The following is a 21,607-nucleotide window of genomic DNA, read 5'->3' on the forward strand; positions in this document are numbered from 1 at the left end:
GTGTGTTCCAAACTGGTGCTGCGTACTCCAGTATATGCCTGACGTACACAGTGTATAAAGTCTTGAACGATTCCTTACTGAGGTACCGGAACGCTATTCTCAGTTTGCCAAGCGCCCATGTGCCGCAGCAGTTGTCTGGTTAATGTGTGCTTCTGGCGATGTACTCGGTATTATACTCACTCCTAGGTCTTTCTCCTTGAGTGAGGTTTGCAGCCTTTGACCACCTAGCCTATACTCTGTCTGCAGTCTTCTTTGCCCTCCTCCGATCTTCATGACTTTGCATTTGGTGGGGTTAAATTCTAGGAGCCAGTTTCTGGACCACACATCCAGCCTGTCCAGGTCACTTTGTAGACCTGTCTGGTCCGCGTCTGATTTAATTCTCCTCATTAACTTCACGTCATAAGAACATAAGAACATAAGAAAGGAGGAACACTGCAGCAGGCCTGTTGGCCCATACTAGGCAGGTCCTTTACAATTCATCCCACTAACAAACATTTGACCTACCCAATTTTCAATGCTACCCAAGAAATAAGCTCTGATGTGCAAGTCCCACTCAAATCCAACCCATCCCACTCATGTATTTATCCAACCTAAATTTGAAACTACCCAAAGTCCTAGCCTCAATAACCCAACTAGGTAGACTGTTCCACTCATCTACTACCCTATTTCCAAACCAATACTTTCCTGTCCTTTCTAAATCTAAACTTATCTAATTTAAATCCATTACTGCGGGTTCTCTCTTGGAGAGATATCCTCAAGACCTTGTTAATATCCCCTTTATTAATACCTATCTTCCACTTATACACTTCGATCAGGTCTCCCCTCATTCTTCGTCTAACAAGTGAATGTAACTTAAGAGTCTTCAATCTTTCTTCATAAGGAAGATTTCTAATGCTATGTATTAATTTAGTCATCCTACGCTGAATGTTTTCTAACGAATTTATGTCCATTCTGTAATATGGAGACCAGAATTGAGCTGCATAATCTAGGTGAGGCCTTACTAATGATGTATAAAGCTGCAGTATGACCTCTGGACTTCTGTTGCTTACACTTCTTGATATAAATCCCAGTAATCTATTTGCCTTATTACGTACGCTTAGGCATTGCTGTCTTGGTTTAAGGTTGCTGCTTACCATAACCCCCAAGTCCTTTTCGCAATCTGTATGGTTAAGTTCTAACTTCTGAGTCTATCCCTTCCCTCATGTCGTTCACATATACCAAGAATAGCACTGGTCCCAGGACTGACCCCTGTGGGACCCCGCTCGTCACTGTGTGTGTGTGCCTCTGTGTGTGTGTGTGTGTGTGTGTGTGTGTGTGTGTGGGTGTGTGTGTGGGTGTGTGTGTGTGTGTGTGTGTGTGTGTGTGTGTGTGTGTGTATGTGTGTGTGTGTGTGTGTGTGTGCGTGCTTGTGTGTATGCATATATTTGTACGCTCGTGTACATGTGACTGTGCGTGCGTCCTCGTGTGTGTGTGTGCGCGCGCGCTCGTGTGGGTGTATGACCCACTTAATATTTGTATTTATAACTCATTACAATTGTGACCAGGTGTGGACGTGTCAGTGACTGATTATTTTGTAATTTGTTCCTGACTGTAACCATGTATAGGAGTGAGGCTGATTCATTACCTTTGTAACTTGCCATGATTGTGACCAGATCTACCTGGAGTTCATTACCTTTGTAACTAGTTCAGCTATCATAACTTTGGGACCCAGTCCCTGGACCCATTATGTACCTCTGAAATCTTTTGACTACCGCCCACAGGATGGGTATGGGGTGTATAATAAAGATATTAAACTAAACTAACATAAATGGGAAATAACAGTTTGACTTAAAACAGTGTGATTAGCGACACCATTCTAGGAATTAATTATTCCACAAGTGCAGGGGCCTCTACAGTACTTGTCATTAAAGTATGGTAACCCCCCACTTCTCAAACCACAACCACACCAGTCAATACGTCTAATAACATTCTATCATGCAGGAGGAAACACATATATATGGTGATTCCAACAAAATAAGCAGACTCTTGGATGTCACTACAGCTCGGCTTCTGCTGGGTTACCAGTATCTCTGGGAGGTTATCACCACCACCAGATGGAATATTGTCATACCTTGCGTCATTGTATACTGGAATGTGATCAAATTAATAAATTTAGAAATGTTCAAGAAATGTCAAAGAATTATCCAAAGTAGTATATTACCAACCAATCTGGAAAAATACCCTGACTGCCCACTGTAAATAATGTATAATCATTAATTATTTATGTATGTGTAACCTAATTTATGTCTGCATAAATAACTCATTATGATTGTAACCAGATATAAACATGTAAATAGATCATTACCAGTTTAATTCGTTTAACATAAATGACTCATTATGATTGTAACTATATATAAACATGTCAATAAATCATTACCACTGTAACTTGTTTAGCTATCAAAACTTTGTGGCCCAGACCATAGACCCATTATATGCCTCTGTAATGACTCACGAAATCGTAATGACACGATTTCAAACAAACCATACCACGGGCGGGATTGAGACTCTCTGACCGCGGGTTCAATCCCGCCCGTGGTATGGTTTGTTATGCCTCTGTAATCTTTTGACCACCACCCGCACGATGAGTATGGGGTGCATAATAAAGATATTAAACTAAACTACTTTACAGTTTAGGACATACTTCAACCACCTAGGGAGTGATTAATATGCATTCCTCAGGGTTTTATTGGGTAAATTCCATCACGTCTTACAGATGGCATCCTCCAGCCGTAGGAGTGACCTGATATTCTTCCCTAATTAGACCTCTCTACCTCTGCCCAGAGATTCTCAATAGGGTTCACGTCAGGCATATTTCCTGGCTAGTCATCAAGAAGTGCATCTCCGAGTCAGAAAGTCCTGAACAACAGATTTCATGGTGTGACAAAATCTTTGCACCACACTGTGTGATAGATTCTAGAAAATAATAACTGAGCAGTTCTAGATACGTTGATACAATTGACGTTAGTGGAAACGTTTTTCCAGTCAAACATTCAAAATTTATTTCTATAGGTGAAGTACAGTATATTATACAATTTAGGGTGATTCACATACTATATAACTACTTTACAGAAAGCCCCTTATTATGCAAAGCATTTCAAGTCTAAAACTGAATAATGATTGTAAGTATCTGAGACTAAGAATACATACTTTTTTAAATATTGAAGGTATTTAGTAATTCAATAACAAATTATAATTAATCATGAGCCGAAGAAATGATATTATTATTATTATTATTATTATTATTATTATAATCAAAAAGAAGCGCTAAGCCACAAGGACTATGCAGCGCTGCAGGGCAGGGAAGGAAGTGAGGGTATTGGGCGGTAGAAGGGAGGAGGGATGATCAGTAGGTTACAGAAAACAGCGGGGCAGGGGATAGTACGGGGGTAGACGGCAGCAAGAGATTGAGGCAGAAAGGGCTGAAGGTATCATCAGAGTTTGTGAAGTAAGTCAGTTGTAGTCAAAAAGTCAATGAGAGAGTCCGGATGAAAGGTGGGTCCATCAGCGAGAAGGGAAGGTAAAGAGAGAGCAGCGGAGTGAAGACGACGTTGGAGATATATTCTGCGTGCTCGTTAATAAAGTGGGCAGTCTAATAGAATGTGGCTAACCGATAATGGAACCTGAGAATTCTCACAGAGAGGAGCAGGACGCCTCTCCATGAGATAACCATGAGTAAGACGAGTATGGCCAGTACGAAGACGGGAGAGAGTAGTCTCCCAACCTCGACACTGGTGACAAGAAGACGGCCAGTAACCTATACTCGGTTTAATAGATTGAAGTTTGTTACCGAGCAAAGTAGACCAACGTTGTTGCCAACGGGTGTGAAGGTGGGTAGCTATTGCAGCAAAATAGTCTGTAAATGGAACACCTCTATATGAAACTGGTAGGTCATGTACTGCTGACCTCGCAGCAGTGTCTGCCTGTTCATTGCCCTGTACGTCAACATGACCAGGGACCCAACAAAAAACAATATCATTATGCTTGGAAGAGATGCGGCGTAGCCAAAGTTGGATACGGAGGACTAAGGGGTGAGGTGTATCAAATTTCTGTATAGCCTGTAAAGCACTAAGGGAGTCTGAGACAACCACAAATGATGACACAGGCATAGATGCAATACGGATAAGTGCTGCAAGAATGGCATACAATTCAGCAGTAAAGATACTAGCCGAAGATAGTAAATGCCCTCGTGCGACGCTGTCCGGAAACACTGCTGTGAATCCTACGCCGTCAGAAGACTTAGAGTCATCTGTGTACACTGCAATGGCATGAGAATGAGAGTGGAAGTGGTAAAGAAGTAGTAGTAGAGACTTCTGGGAGGATTCTTAGCACAGCATTGATTATTTCCTGGTTCGCCATGATGATTTCACACTTGGAGGAATTGAGGATGAGTCCCAAGTCTTCTCCCTGTGTTTTCACCAGTTGTAGGTTCCCTACCAGGGACTCTTCAGTACCTGCCAGATTGCCATCATCCAGGTACCAGATGTTGAGCTCGCTGCATAGGCTGGAAGTTAGTTCTCTTACTGCCAAGCAGAATAGAAGTGGAGCTAGTGGGTCACCCTGCTGAACACCTTCTGATGAGAGAATTTCATGTTCTCCAAACAAAAGAATTGAGTGTTTGCTGTAGCCGGCTGAAATGAAGAAAAAAAGACTGGGGAACCGATCCTGAACAGCTGGCAAGACAGCATCTCTCTTCACCATATTAAAGGCATTTTTAAAATCAAGTTTGACTACGGCCTTGTCTTCTGGTAGGTCCCTGATGTAGGCCCTTGCCGCATGAGCTGCAGCTTCTCTGCCTTGAGAGACCCCAAAGCCCAGTTGGTGTGGCTGGAGTAAACTGGCAGCTACTAAGCGAATGTTTCTTACTGCTGCTTTGGCAACGAGGTGGTGAAGAGTGTTTCCAACCGCAATGGGTCTGATTCCCTCATCCTTCTTCAACGCACATACTGAGGCTCCAAAAAAAAAAATTAATTTCTTCTGGGATTCGCCCAGCCAGGCAGTTGTTGACGAAAGTTGTTAACTCGGTGAGAAGAATTGATGCAGATGCACCGAGTACTGGATTTACCATCTCTTTGAGGTGCTGAGGTCGAATTAAAAACATAAGAACATAAGAAACAAGGAACACTGCAACAGGCCTACTGGCCCATGCGGAGCAGGTCCATGTCACCCCCGGATTAGACCAATGACCACCCCCAGATTAGCCCAATGACCCACCCAGTCTGGTAATCTCCACTCAAGGATGGAGCACTGCACCAGACACAGCAGCACAAGCTAGTCAGGTCCAACTCACACCCACCCACACCCACTCCTGTATTTATCTAACCTATTTTTAAAACTACACAACGTTTTAGTCTGAATAACTGTACTCGGGAGTTTGTTCCACTCATCCGCAACTCTATTACCAAACCAGTGCTTTCCTATATCCTTTCTGAATCTGAATTTTTCCAACTTGAAACCATTGCTGTGAATCCTGTCTTGGCTGGAAATTTTCAGCACGCTATTTACATCCCCTTTATTTATTCCTGTTTTCCATTTATATACCTCGATCATATCCCCCTTAATTCTACGCCTTTCGAGAGAGTGCAGATTCAGGGCCCTCGGTCTATCCTCATAGGGAAGATTTCTGATACATGGGATTATCTTTGTCATACTCCCCTGCACGTTTTCCAGAGCATTTATATCCATTCTGTAATACAGTGACCAGAACTGAGCAGCATAGTCTAAATGAGGTCTAACCAAGGATATACAGAGTTGAAGAACAACCTGGGGAATTCTATTATTTACACTTCTAGATATGAAGCCAAGAATTCTGTTAGCTTTATTGCGAACACTAATGCACTGTTGTCTTGGTTTTAGATTACTGCTAACCAGAACTCCTAAATCATTTTCGCAATCAGTAGTATTAAGATCTACATTATTTAGCTTATATGTGGCATGGTTATTTACCTGTCCAACATTTAGAACCTTGCATTTGTCTATATTAAACTGCATCTCCCACTTCTCCGACCACTGCATCAGTCTATTCAAATCATCCTGGAGTGCTCTAGTGTCCTCATCAGAATGAATTGGACGGCCTATTTTGGTGTCATCAGCAAATTTGCTTATGTCGCTATTTATTCCCTCATCTGTGTCGTTTATGTAAATTGTGAACAACAACGGGCCCAACACTGACCCCTGAGGAACACCGCTTGTGACGTGCCCCCATTCTGATTTCTCCCCATTTATGCAAACTCTCTGCTGTCTATTTGTCAGCCATGCCTCTACCCAGGAAAAAATTTCTCCTCCTATTCCGTGTGCCTTAAGTTTCCTCAGTAGCCTCTGGTGTGGAACTCTGTCGAAAGCCTTACTGAAGTCCATATACACAATATTATATTCATTACCATGGTCTACCTCCTCAAACACCTTAGTGAAAAAAGTTAGTAAATTCGTAAGACAGGAACGCCCCTTTGTAAAACCGTGATTAGATTCATTAATCAATTTGTGCCTGTCAAGATGGCTACGAATTGCTTCGTCAATTATTGCTTTCATAAATTTTCCCACTATGGAGGTAAGGATTATTTGTCTATAGCTCGAAGCCAAGGACCTGTCACCTGCCTTGTAAATAGGTATTACATTTGCAATTTTCCACTTATCAGGCACTATGCCAGTTTGTAGTGATACGTTAAAAAAGATTAGCCAAAGGTATGCAAAGTTCCTCTTTACATTCTTTTAACACCTTTGCAAACAGTTCATCAGGAACTGGGGATTTGTTAGGTTTTAGTTTCTCTATTTGTCTGAGGACCATGTCACTAGTTACCGCATTCGTACATGGTTCATTATCATCCTGTTCTACATAATCTATTATTTCAGGAATATCGCTAGTATTTTCCTGGGTGAAAACTGAGAGGAAGTACGTATTTAGAATTTCACAGATATCCTTATCACTGTCAGTGATCTGACCAGAGTTACTCTTAAGTGGGCCAATCTTGTCCCTAATCTTACTTCTGTATACCTGAAAGAACCCTTTTGGGTTAGTCTTTGAATCCCTTGCGGCCTTAGCCTCATAATCCCTTTTTGCTTTTCTTATTCCTTTCTTTATTTCTCTCTTTAATTGAATATATTGATTTCTTAACTGTCCATCCCCTCTTTTGATACGCCTATATATGCCTCTCTTTTGACCAATGAGATGTTTTAATGTATTGTTCATCCATTTGGGATCATTTTTATTAGATCTAATTTCCGTACTCGGAACAAAAGTTGTCTGGGCAGCTAGAACTATGCTCTGAAAAAACGTCATATTGGCAACCAAGATCACCTACCTGACTCATAGCCAGGACATCCCAATTTAGCCCACCCAGGTAATTTTTCAGTCCCATGAAGTCGGCCAAGCGAAAATCTGGGACAGAGATTTGATTGCAGTTATCTGGGTAATTCCATGATATATTAAAACTAAGTGATTTGTGATCACTTTCCCCAAGCTCATCATTAACCTCAAGATTATTAATTAGTGAATCTTTGTTGGCAAGAACCAAGAAAAGCAGATTGTTTCCTCTAGTTGGATCTGCCACAACCTGTTCTGAAAAGCAATCCTGAACCGTATCAAGAAGTCACTAGACTCAAGATTTCCTGTCATATTGTTCCAATCAATTTGTCTAAAGTTAAACTCTCCCATTATCACAACATTTTCATATCTAGATGCCTTATGAATTTCGTCCCATAACAGCTTACTGCCCTCCCTATCAAGGTTTGGGGGCCTATAAATCACACCCAAAATTAATTTGTCATGTCCCTCGAGAAACTGTAGCCAAACAGATTCTGTGTTCGATGTTTCTAATCATATATCATGTCTAAGACAACAATTTAAACTTTCTCTGACATACATCGCCACACCACCACCCTTCCTGTTGACCCTATCAGTGTGGAATAGTTTATAACCCTGTATGTTGCATTCAGAAGGCATTTCTCTATCTTTCAGGTTGAACCAGGTCTCTGTTATACCAATAATATCTATATTATCTACACTTGCAAGTAATCTTAGCTCATCTATCTTATTTCTTAGACTCCTACTATTTGTATAGTAAACCTTAAAGGAGCACGTCACTCGTTGCCCTCTACTATCCCTCTTTGTTTGTTGATCAATTGATTTGCCATTACTAGCAACTTTATTTTGAATATTGTCTTTTAAACATATCCCTGAGGTATCTCGGTAATAACGGCTGTTTTAACCCTAATGCTGCAGTCTGATTGTTTCCCACAAACACCCATACCTCTATAATCTATCAGTTTAAATTCCTAGACAAGTCATCAATTACCCTCTCAATTGAATTGGCTAATGCAACCACTCCATCCCCAGAGAGATGAACCCCATCCCTTGCATACATATCACGTTTGCCAAAGAATAGGTCCCAGTTATCAATGAATGGGATTGCAAGTTCCTTGCAGTACCTGTCTAGCCAGCAATTTATACCATTTGCCCTAGACATCCATTCATTGCCCACTCCCTTTCTAGGCAAGATGCTACATATGACTGGGATCCCTCCCTTAGAACTAACTACTTCTATGGCTGACCTGTACTTATCCAGCAGCTCCTCTCTCCTGCCCTTCCCAATGTCATTACCCCCAGCACTAAGACAGATAATGGGCTTGTTCCCATTACCTGCCATAATATTATCCAACCTGCTATGTCACCAACACCAGCTCCAGGAAGACACACTCTCTGTCTGACCTTTCGCAGATCCTGCTGGAAATGACACAATCGCCTTATAGACTTCCGATTCTGGCAAAATTAATTGTTCAGTGATGGGGTCTTTCTCAGGGTTGTTGTTGATGGCTATGGTGTCCCTGGTTGGATGCTTGTCTCTTAGTGCTTGGGCTGTGGTCTCATCTTTGGGGGCTACAGTGTCGTCACTTGTAATTATTCGGATTGCTCCCACTGTGCTACTTTCTTCGATTTTTTTGCTAACCTGTGCGCAGATTTTCTCGTTTTCAGTGGGACTTTTCTTGGGTCTACCTCTGTGATTCCTGCGATGATGGGGCAGAGTGACACAATTATCCGTTTTTGGGTAGTTGCGCACTGCCTTGGTAACTGACGTGGTTAGCAGTTTACCTCGTCTCTCAGGAACTGCAAGACAGACATTGCCGAACAGGAGTAAGTTGCGCCATGCTTGGATGGTGCCGCGGGCTTCTAAGTTGGTGGAACCTCCATTCACCTGCTTAAGAAGGTCTGTGAATTTCCCTGCTGCATATGGGCGAGCCGCTTTAGGGAAGTGGGATAGGGTACTGATAGCAGTGGATTTGAATGCCAACAGAAGGTTATCGCAAGTGAGGAGGTTGCCATTGGAATTGTCATCTGCCTGTGGAGGCTGTGGGCTGCTCTCTGCTGGGGGCATATGTGATCCCGTACACCCATTGTGTGCATGAATGCGGCCATCCCTGTTGCGTGCTCGAAACTCTCCTCACACATGACATGTGCCTCTTCTTTCATAGTTGGCTGCACTGTATCCCTGGCTTTGTGGCTGGCTGGCTTCATCATCAGTCATACCTCAAGCTATACTTTATTTCCTCCTCTGACTCAAGAAATATATATATATATATATATATATATATATATATATATATATATATATATATATATATATATATATATATATATATATACATATATATATATATATATATATATATATATATATATATATATATATATATATATATATATATATATATATATATATATATATATATATATATATCTTCAGGGTGGCCCAAAAAGAAAAACGAAAGTTTCTCTTTTTAAATTTAGTAATAAATACATGAGAAGGGGTTACTAGTCCCTCGCTGTATTAAAATTCACAGAGAGTAAAGTGCATATCTGATGTGGATAGTTTTGACCTTTCGAATCTCAACGAAATAACATTACCATAACACTGTTCATTTGTTTGTAAGGTTAAAATGCCTATAAACTGCACATGACTCAGTAAGTCTACAATAAAACTAGTGAAAGAACTAAAACTGTTAGTGCAACATACGGATCTCCTGGGCAACTTTCTCCAACTTCTCCTGTGTGCGGGAGATCAGTACAATATTCATACCCTTCTTGGCCAGTTCAATAGCATATGCCTTCCCGATGCCATCTGTGGCCCCTGTCACAACTGTAAAGTAATAAGAATATTAGAAAAAATACTCCATACTTGGGACAGGAAACTTTAAATGACAATTTGGTCTGTCCTGGATTATTATTAAGTCAGTTGTGACTTTATAATGACCAGAGACAGATCACAGTGTTGTATAAAGTTTGTTCTACACCATGTTGGTTATTTGTCAACTGACTTACACAAGAACAATTGTTGTAATGATGTTTAATACGCTTCATCACAAAGTAATAATAATAATAATAATAATAATAATAATAATAATAATAATAATAATAATAATAATAATAATAATAATAATCTTTATTTCTACAAGTACATGTACAAGGTATACAAGCCTAACTTACTTCAGTTACATGCGCTACTATATAAAAAGCCCTTTGTTACAGAGAGCACTTCGGGCAACTAGGTTAGTTTTTTCACAGGATGCGACCCACACCAGTCAGCTAACATCCAGGTACCTATCTTCTTCTAGGTGAACAGGGACATAAGGTGCCTTAATTAAGGAAACACGTCCTAATGTTTCCACCCTTACTGGGGACTGAACCACGGGCTTCAATGTGGGAGCTGAGTGCGCTAGCAATGGAGCTACGGGATAGGGCAATGAATAAGATTATATACGTGTGGATACAGTAAATAATACAATCACTGAAAATTCAACAAAATAAAATTTAATACCAGATAGTGAAGGTGACACAAGCAAAGCTCTGCTACTGGAGCTACAGACATACAATAATATATTAAGACGCGATCTGTCAGGATGACAGGTGAAAATTTGTGGCATTTTGTTGATGACACTTGATGTTTGTTTATGACTGTGTAAATATAGAGAGAAATACCTAAAAGTAAGTACAGAAAGGCAAGAAGCTGATAATCTCACTGTAACTACACGATGCTGTAACATTAACAGTCATTTAGCTGATAATCTCACTGTAACTACACGATGCTGTAACATTAACAGTAATATTGCTGATAATCTCACTGTAACTACACGATGATGTACCATTAACAGTCATTTAGCTGATAATCTCACTGTAACTACACGATGATGTACCATTAACGGTCATTAAGCTGATAATCTCACTGTAACTACACGATGCTGTAACATTAACAGTCATTCACTAAACATAGAAGTATTTATACAAACAGTGAATATGTTAGTGATTGATAATAAAGTGTGAAATATACAGCAATTAAAGTAGAAAATGAAGGAATAATCTTGTGGCTCCGCCATGATCAGTGTTTATGTTGGAAGTTCAATGAGCCATCATAGTGTTCAATTTTTATATATGAAATGTTTATTATCACGGGAGTCTAGTGAAAACTAACAAATGTGAATTAATTGTTTCGTCCCAACTAGTCAGTACATGTAGTGTTTTCATATCTTTTGCATAATCAGGACTAAAATATGAGAATACTAGAAATAATGCTTATATACAAATTGAGAGGGACTCCAGGATTTATATATCCTTTGCTTCCTTTCGTTTGCATAATCAGGGTTATAATGGAAGGAGACTAAATATGTGGATACAGTACCTTGTATATATTGTGCATAAATTTAGTTGTTAAACTTTTGTTTTGTGAAAATAAATGACTTGTGTATTTTAAGTTGATAAGTTTTGCACCTGTCCATGGGAAGTGGGACAGAATTCTTCCTCTGTAAGCCATGCGTGTCGTAAGAGGCTACTAAAATGCCGGGAGCAAGGGGCTAGTAACCCCTTCTCCTGCATAAATAACTAAATTTAAAAAGAGAAACTTTCGTTTTTCTTTTTAGGTCACCCTGTCTCGGTGTGATACCGCCAGTTAGTCAAAAAAAAAGTTGTGCACCTGTTTGATACCACAACCACTATATATCCTGTGGTTCTCTTCCTTACCACTGTCTGATACCACCACCACTATACACCCTGTGTTTCTCTTCCCTACCATTTCCTGATACCACCACCACCACTATATATCCTGTGTTTCTCTTCCTTACCATTGTCTGATACCACCACCTCTATATACCCCGTGTTTCTCTTCTGTATGAAGAGTGGTTGTGGTAGTGTGTTGGGCGGTATACTTGTTCTGTAAGGTGTGTGCATAGGTACCGCTACTACCCTACCCCCCTCCCCCTCCTTTGTCCACCTGGTGGAAGTTGACGTGTGTTCCTCCAACCAGTTGAGAGTCACTTGTATTTCGACTCCAATAAGTCTGTAAGTATCCAATCCATTCATGTTTAATAATGCGTTTTGTGTTTCGTTTAATTTAGTTTAAACAAAAGCTTCACTCTGGTAATTCAACCTGACCTAATTTGGACTTACGTAGAGTATCGTCACTATATTTGTCCTCACCATTTCTTGTAAAGGCGGGACATATATCATGTGGGCGATTCCTTGAATGGTTTGAAAGTTTCCGTTTCTTTTTATAGCCTTGATTGTCTGCTTGGGTCATGCAACACAGGTGAGATAAGAGGAGCAGTAAAGATCTAAGCTCAGATCAGAGACAAATTGGTATGTTAGGTAAGACACATATACAACAGTTAGGTATCTTTATTTCGAAACGTTTCGCCTACGCAGTAGGCTTCTTCAGTCGAGTACAGAAAAGTTGATAGAAGCAGAAGATACTTGAAGACGATGTAATCAGTCCATCACCCTTGAAGTTTTGAGGTGGTCAGTCCCTCAGTCTGGAGAAGGGTATTGTTCCATAGCCTGAAACAATATGGAGTTGGAGTGACAGGATGGAGCCTATATACCGCCAGGAGGTGAGATGTAGGCCACTAGTAGAGGTAAGAATGTTGTCGTTGGAAGGTCAGGTCCCTCTCAAATCCAGCCATTCTCACTAGTAGAAGTTGACAAAGTTGATTGCAGGTCTGTACCAAGATACCCTTGTGTTGCAGTGTCTGACAGAGTGAACTTCAAGGGTGATGGACTGATTACATCGTCTTCAAGTATCTTCTGCTTCTATCAGCTTTTCTGTACTCGACTGAAGAAGCCTACTGCGTAGGCGAAACGTTTCGAAATAAAGATACCTAACTGTTGCATATGTGTCTTACCTAACAACCTGTCGGTATTTTATACCATTTTAATGTTCACAAATTGGTATGTTCCTAAACTGGTCTCCTTCCACTCGTAGCTGACACGCAATCATATACATGCCATCCATAAGCCTTTTCCCATTTGTCCCCCCCCCCACCAAAATTTCATTGTGGTTCCCATCTGGTGAATACTTCTTCAGACGGGTTCTCAGAGGCTCCCAGTACCTCTCTTCAGATTCTCTACTCATGTTGGGGTCACTTTCTGTTTTCTTGTCGTGTCACAAGTCACGTCCACCAGTGCCCCCCCCCCTTCCTCCCTGGACATCGACACCGACTCATCGTTACAAACCATGATACAGAGTTACATGGCCAGAACACTGGCGCGTCACCGCTACATTATTCACTTATTCATTGTGTACATATTAGCTTTGTCAGTAATTATTTATTACATTTTTCATTCCTGCTTCAGGTAGGATTATTTTCATGTTTGTTTTATATTCAATACAAGTTCTACATATTATTAATAAAATTGTTTATCTTGCTATGTTATCATGATTTTTCAGTCTTTTAACTTCTACAAGGAGGAACTGACCTTATCAATAATCTTTGAGTCTGATAAGGCTGTGGAAGCTCCACATCTTCCTAACTATTGTCTAATATCACCACCATTATATACCTTCTGCTTCTCTTCCTTACCAAAATAAAAGTAACAGGATTTAATGTGTATACAATACCACCTTCATATACGTTTGTGCATCACTTTACTTGATAAACTAATGTTTTATGATATACAAACAAGATTATTATTATTATAATCAAAGGGAAGCACTAAACCCGTAGGATTATACAGCGCCTGGGGGGAGGATGTGGAAGGCATTCAGGCCTAATTCGGGGAACTGGAGCACAGATCCAATTCCCTAAATCAAGAGCCCCTCACCAACATCAAGGAAGCTTCCTGAGGGGTATACAAACAAGAACATGAGTGAACATTGGTCAGTGGTGGTGTTATCATCACAGGCTGAGCCTCGTCACCAGCTAGTGAACATTGGTCAGTGGTGGTGTTATAATCACAGGCTGAGCCTCGTCACCAGCTAGTGAACATTGGTCAGTGGTGGTGTTATCATCACAGGCTGAGCCTCGTCACCAGCTAGTGAACATTGGTCAGTGGTGGTGTTATCATCACAGGCTGAGCCTCGTCACCAGCTAGTGAACATTGGTCAGTGGTGGTGTTATCATCACAGGCTGAGCCTCGTCACCCGCTAGTGAACATTGGTCAGTGGTGGTGTTATCATCACAGGCTGAGCCTCGTCACCAGCTAGTGAACATTGGTCAGTGGTGGTGTTATCATCACAGGCTGAGCCTCGTCACCAGCTAGTGAACATTGGTCAGTGGTGGTGTTATCATCACAGGCTGAGCCTCGTCACCAGCTAGTGAACATTGGTCAGTGGTGGTGTTATCATCACAGGCTGAGCCTCGTCACCCGCTAGTGAACATTGGTCAGTGGTGGTGTTATCATCACAGGCTGAGCCTCGTCACCAGCTAGTGAACATTGGTCAGTGGTGGTGTTATCATCACAGGCTGAGCCTCGTCACCAGCTAGTGAACATTGGTCAGTGGTGGTGTTATCATCACAGGCTGAGCCTCGTCACCCGCTAGTGAACATTGGTCAGTGGTGGTGTTATCATCACAGGCTGAGTCTCGTCACCAGCTAGTGAACATTGGTCAGTGGTGGTGTTATCATCACAGGCTGAGCCTCGTCACCAGCTAGTGAACATTGGTCAGTGGTGGTGTTATCATCACAGGCTGAGCCTCGTCACCAGCTAGTGAACATTGGTCAGTGGTGGTGTTATCATCACAGGCTGAGCCTCGTCACCCGCTAGTGAACATTGGTCAGTGGTGGTGTTATCATCACAGGCTGAGTCTCGTCACCAGCTAGTGAACATTGGTCAGTGGTGGTGTTATCATCACAGGCTGAGCCTCGTCACCAGCTAGTGAACATTGGTCAGTGGTGGTGTTATCATCACAGGCTGAGCCTCGTCACCAGCTAGTGAACATTGGTCAGTGGTGGTGTTATCATCACAGGCTGAGCCTCGTCACCAGCTAGTGAACATTGGTCAGTGGTGGTGTTATCATCACAGGCTGAGCCTCGTCACCAGCTAGTGAACATTGGTCAGTGGTGGTGTTATCATCACAGGCTGAGCCTCGTCACCAGCTAGTGAACATTGGTCAGTGGTGGTGTTATCATCACAGGCTGAGCCTCGTCACCAGCTAGTGAACATTGGTCAGTGGTGGTGTTATCATCACAGGCTGAGCCTCGTCACCAGCTAGTGAACATTGGTCAGTGGTGGTGTTATCATCACAGGCTGAGCCTCGTCACCAGCTAGTGAACATTGGTCAGTGGTGGTGTTATCATCACAGGCTGAGCCTCGTCACCAGCTAGTGAACATTGGTCAGTGGTGGTGTTATCATCACAGGCTGAGCCTCGTCACCAGCTAGTGAACATTGGTCAGTGGTGGTGTTATCATCACAGGCTGAGCCTCGTCACCAGCTAGTGAACATTGGTCAGTGGTGGTGTTATCATCACAGGCTGAGCCTCGTCACCAGCTAGTGAACATTGGTCAGTGGTGGTGTTATCATCACAGGCTGAGCCTCGTCACCAGCTAGTGAACATTGGTCAGTGGTGGTGTTATCATCACAGGCTGAGCCTCGTCACCAGCTAGTGAACATTGGTCAGTGGTGGTGTTATCATCACAGGCTGAGCCTCCTCACCAGCTAGTGAACATTGGTCAGTGCTGGTGTTATCACAGGCTGAGCCTCGTCACCAGCTAGTATTTTTACTGAAAATGCAGTAGAAATGATAATTTATTTTTTAAATTAAAAATAATATATAATAAATAGTTCACATGTACAAAAACCATTCTGAAAATTAATTTTGCAGCAGTGAATTGGACAAAATAACCTCAGCGCCATCATGATCCTTTAACTCAACAATAACAAAACATGCTGCTAACCTGAGCAGTTTTTCGTGACTTTGCAATTTTTTTTTTTTACATTTCTGGGGAAAGTTTCCACTTATATAGTGGTCAATATTAATTACAAAGAAGAAATCACAAGTTAGTTTAAGAATTATATGCTACATACGAATGTTTTCTGATAATTTAAATGGAAAGTCAGTATCACATTCGTCATTAACAATTTTTATTAGTGTTAACCAAATAATTTTGATTTTCTATAAACCCCTAAAGTATTGACATGAACCACTTAACTATTATACTTTCAACCATGTACAGTAATATTATTCTATGCACAGAGAAGCACTAAGTCCTTGGTAGTCATACAGTGCCAAGGGAATGTGAGGAGTGGCAAGTTTTTTTGAATTCACAGGTTAGGTTAGGTAAGGTTCGTCAGGAAACAGGACAAGTGTTTCCTGACGCGGGTCTTAGTCAGATGATGACCCGCCTTTGGAGCTTTTGGTCATCTGACCGAGGCCTTCCGCTGGCTTACCGGTCCACCCCTTTAAAAATTATGGTCATTTATAACCATTGTTTTTTTTTATTATTTTGAATTCACAGTCGATGTGGCCTTGAGGAAGGTGGGGGAGGGGGGGGGAGGGTAAGAACAGATTTACTCTGGGCCGAGAGAAGGAGTTTGGTCGTTACAGTTTGTGCCTGTGATGGAATGTAATACAGTAATATTACCTCTATCAACTTCACTCCAACAGAACATCGTCATAAAAACCACTTTCCTCCTCTTATTTAACATTCTCATGCATGCTTTCTGGAAGTCTAAGCTCCTCACAAACAAAACCTCCTTTGTTAGGTAAGACACATATGCAACAGTTAGGTATCTTTATTTCGAAACGTTTCGCCTACACAGTAGGCTTCTTCAGTCGAGTACAGAAAAGTTGAGAGAAGCAGAAGAGACTTGAAGACGATGTAATCAGTCCATCACCCTTAAAGTTTTGAGGTGGTCAGTCCCTCAGTCTGGAGAAGAGCATTGTTCCGTAGTCTGAAACAATATGGGGTTGAAGTGACAGGATGGAGCCTTATATAGCGCCAGGAGGTGAGACGTAGATCACTTTGGGAGGTCAGGTCCCTCTCAAATCCAGCCGTTATCACTAGTAGAGGTTGTCGAAGTTGATTTCAGGTCTGTACCAAGATACCCTTGTGTTGCAGTGTCTGACAGATTGAACATTAAAATGGTATAAAATACCGACAGGTTGTTAGGTAAGACACATATGCTGGATTTGAGAGGGACCTGACCTCCCAAAGTGATCTACGTCTCACTTCCTGGCGCTATATAAGGCTCCATCCTGTCACTTCAACCCAATATTGTTTCAGACTACGGAACAATGCTCTTCTCCAGACTGAGGGACTGACCACCTCAAAACTTTAAGGGTGATGGACTGATTACATCGTCTTCAAGTCTCTTCTGCTTCTATCAACTTTTCTGTACTCGACTGAAGAAGCCTACTGTGTAGGCGAAACGTTTCGAAATAAAGATACCTAACTGTTGCATATGTGTCTTACCTAACAACCTGTCGGTATTTTATACCATTTTAATGTTCAATCTGTCAAACACTGCAACACAAGGGTATCTTGGTACAGACCTGAAATCAACTTCGACAACCTCTACTAGTGAGAACGGCTGGATTTGAGAGGGACCTGACCTCCCAAAGTGATCTACGTCTCACCTCCTGGCGCTATATAAGGCTCCATCCTGTCACTTCAACCCCTCGGTCATTCGCACCAACTCATTCATTGGACACACAGCTCCATCGACGAACGATGTCGCCTCTCTAATTACCCCGTGTTGAGTGTGACTATTCTCAGAGTGGTGGTTACTAAACCTTCGTCTTCACCTTCAGGATTGGTGCGTCGGTGGTTGCCTACCCAAGGGCAGGAAGCCTCCCTCTGCACTCCTGTTGCTATCTGTAGCCTCCACGCTCCAGACTGTACGTGTAGTCTACACGCTATACAGCCAGTGTTGCCTCTCCTCGCCGTTGTCTGAAGTCTCCCCGCCTCAGCTACGTCTGCTCGCCATTCAGCTAGTGTTGGCTCTCCTCATTGCTCACAGCCAGAGTTGTTCTCTTCACCGAGTGTGGTTACTGGACCTTCGTCTTCACCATCAGGATTGGTGCGTCGGTGGCTGCCTACCCAAGGGCAGGAAGCCTCCCTCTGCACTCCTGTTGCTGTCTGAAGTCTCCAAGCCTCAGCCTGTATGTGAAGTCTGCTCGCCATTCAGCTAGTGTCGGCTCTCCTCATCGCTCACAGCCAGAGTTGCTCTCTTCACCGAGTGGTGGTTACTGGACCTTCGTCTTCACCATCAGGATTGGTGCGTCGGTGGCTGCCTACCCAAGGGCAGGAAGCCTCCCTCTGCACTCCTGTTGCTGTCTGAAGTCTCCACGCCTCAGCCTGTACGTGTGGTCTGCACGCCTTACAGCCAGTGTTGCCTCTCCTCACCGTTCAGGGCATACAGTGCTCCATCAAGCTACAGCTCACCTCCTCAGTGTCCTGTGCCTCCAGAGACGGACTCCACAAGAAACTTTAAAGTTATAGCCAGGCAAGTACGTGTGTCTACTTCACACGTACTTGCCTAGCCAATTTTTCTCACAGGATTGGCCCCCACATCTTTTTAGGATGCCTGCAATGCCTTCCACCTCCTTTCCCCTTACCACTCCTCTACTGCCAACACCTGCCTCTACTCTGTCTACTCCTTCTAAGGCCTACCCTGCCCCCACCTCTTCCAAGCCCAATTCTTTCTCGCTTAACCTCAAATACTCTAAATCTGATCATGCCACTATCTGTCCTGAAAATTTACTGTACCAGATCACTGGCGCTCCTCAGCATAAAGTCTTTAAAACCAACTCAGGATTCAAACTACTTCTTGACAGACATTCTTACGAAACGTACACCTCAACCGAGACCAGACAAAAACTTCTCAATGCAGGCTTCACTATTATTTGGACTCCTGAGCACCGCGCCAAATGCACAGTGATCGCAAAACACAAAGACTATTCTCTCCTGACTGCCTATGACACAGACAAAGAAGACTTAATCAAAGACATTAGTACTAAGAACAAAGTCTCTGTTGACGATATTTACAGTCCTGAAAACTCTACCATCCTCAAAATACGCTGTTCAACTCCTTCTGACGCCTCTACACTCTTCAATCAAGGAATCCTTGCCAAGTCCATCCGCATTCCTCCAAACACCCTCTTCACTCCAAACTTTCACCCCATCACACAATGTCTCAAATGCTACAAATTCGGCCACGACAAAATCTCATGCACTTCCACACAAACCTGCTCCAGATGTTCAGCAACTGGCCACTTCTGGAACACTTGCAACCTCCCCCTTAAATGTTCTAACTGCGGTGGGTCACACACTGCAGTTGCAAATTCCTGCCCTACTAGAAAAGACATTCTCTCCACCCTCAGAGAAAGCCTACCTCCCTCCCTCCCCAACCCCTTCCTTGCACCTCCCCCTCCTACAATACCTTCCACCCCTACCCCCAATGCATGGGTTACCCCACGCACTTGGTCTACCCCTCCTACTCTACACACTTCAAACACCAACACACAGACTACAATCACCTCTCCTTCTACACCTACACCCACACTAGACTACAAAACTAACTACCAACTCGCCACTGCTGCCCACTCTGCGATGGTAATCTCTCAAGCCTACCAATCAGACTACTCACATGTCCTTAACCTAATCTTGTCCGCTAACAATCTTCCCTCTTTAATTATCCCTCCTTCCTGCTTCTCTTCTAAGCCCCCTACAACCTCTACCTCCTCCCTCTCTCCCACCCCCCACTTCCTACACCCACCAGCTCTCCTCCCCCCTACCCCTCTTCACTACTTCCACCCCTCCCACCAACACCCCTACTGCTGCTGCTACGACCACCCCTCCCCCGACCTCCTTACCCACTTCCTCATCCCCAACCAAAGCTTCTGCTTCCTCACCCAGTACCATAGCTTCCACTTCCTCATCCCCTACCAAAGCTTCCACTTCCTCTGCCTTCGCCCACTCCTCCACCACAACCAAAACTTCATCCAGGTCCAACTCCACCTCCTCCAGACAAAACACACTCAAACCTAAACCTGCCCCAACTTCTGACAGACATACAAAAGAACATAAAAACAGATCCATCTCTTCCTCTCCCTCCAGGAAACGGGTCCGTAACACCTACAAACTCGCATCCACTGATGGCACCACTATCACGGGTTTTAATCCAAACTCCTCCCCCGACATTAACTTTGCTATGACGAAACCATTAAAGTGATTCAGTTCAACGTACGTTTTTACTTTACAATTAGACACCTACTGGCTGAGCTCCTTGAAGCAGAGAGACCAGATATTGTTTTGCTAAACAGTACCTGCCTCAAAGCCCGTCAACGCATCCGCCATTATGGTTATACTGCACTACAGTCCCCCTATGATCCCCACGATGGGGTTGCCATCCTTGTCAAATCCAACATAAAACACGAATCTCTCCCAATCCCTTTTATTCACCAACACAGTCTTGCAGTCAGAATACACACCCACCTTGGCCCCTTTATCTTTTTCACCACATATGCTCGCCCAAACACTATTCTCAACATACACGATCTTTCCTTAATCTTCAACTACACCAACACACCAACATACCTACTAGCTGACATGAATGCCAAACACACCGCCTTTCATCACACCAGTAACAACCAACTTAGTCACCAATTACTCAACTTCACTAACCATAAACACCTAATTCATCTCGGCCCAGACTTCAATACCTTCTTCAATCACACGGGCCAAGGCAAACCAGACATCATTCTGGCAAACCGAGCCAGCTCTCTATTTCAACACTACATCTCACCTGGCCCTATTACAGGCTCTGATCACATCCCAGTCATCTTGCACATCTCCTCCAACCCTATCCTCATTCCAACCACACCTTCCTTCTCCTACAAGAACGCCGACTGGGATGCTTTCAAACAACACATAGACAATATTAACCTCACCTATGACTATAACAACAAACCTATCTCTGACATCGATACTCAACTTGATCTCATCCAGGACACCATTACACAAGCAGCCAACAACGCAATACCAAAGAAAACTCACACCACTCGTTATTCCTTCAAACCGTCACTCAGAACAAGAAGACTAATTATCTGCTACCACAACCGCTTCCTCTACAACACACACAGATTTAATCAAGTTCGATTAGATCTCACTTACCTTAGAAACAACATTCTACACAGTCTAGACCAAGACCACAACAATCACTCGTCACAACTCATACAACAAGCTGACAAACAGCTTATTAAAAACACTAAAGCCTTCTGGAACTTTATCAAAAAAATAAGAGGCACTACTCCCACCAACAAATTCAAACACATCACCCACAACAACACACACATCTCAGACCCGCAGGCT

General features: G+C 42.8%; 1 protein-coding gene across 1 annotated transcript in view; it reads right to left on the reverse strand.

Moving 5' to 3' along the window:
* The window catches only part of LOC128701482 (inactive hydroxysteroid dehydrogenase-like protein 1), a 375,829-nt gene that overhangs the window by 334,182 nt on the left and 20,040 nt on the right, over positions 1-21,607 (reverse strand). The window contains exon 2 of the mRNA XM_070101755.1: positions 10,044-10,166. Coding sequence (XP_069957856.1) covers positions 10,044-10,166 — 123 coding nt within the window. The remainder of the gene's footprint in view (positions 1-10,043; positions 10,167-21,607) is intronic.

Source organism: Cherax quadricarinatus, chromosome 78, assembly GCF_038502225.1.
Source record: "Cherax quadricarinatus isolate ZL_2023a chromosome 78, ASM3850222v1, whole genome shotgun sequence".
NCBI classification, from domain to species: Eukaryota; Metazoa; Arthropoda; class Malacostraca; order Decapoda; family Parastacidae; genus Cherax; species Cherax quadricarinatus.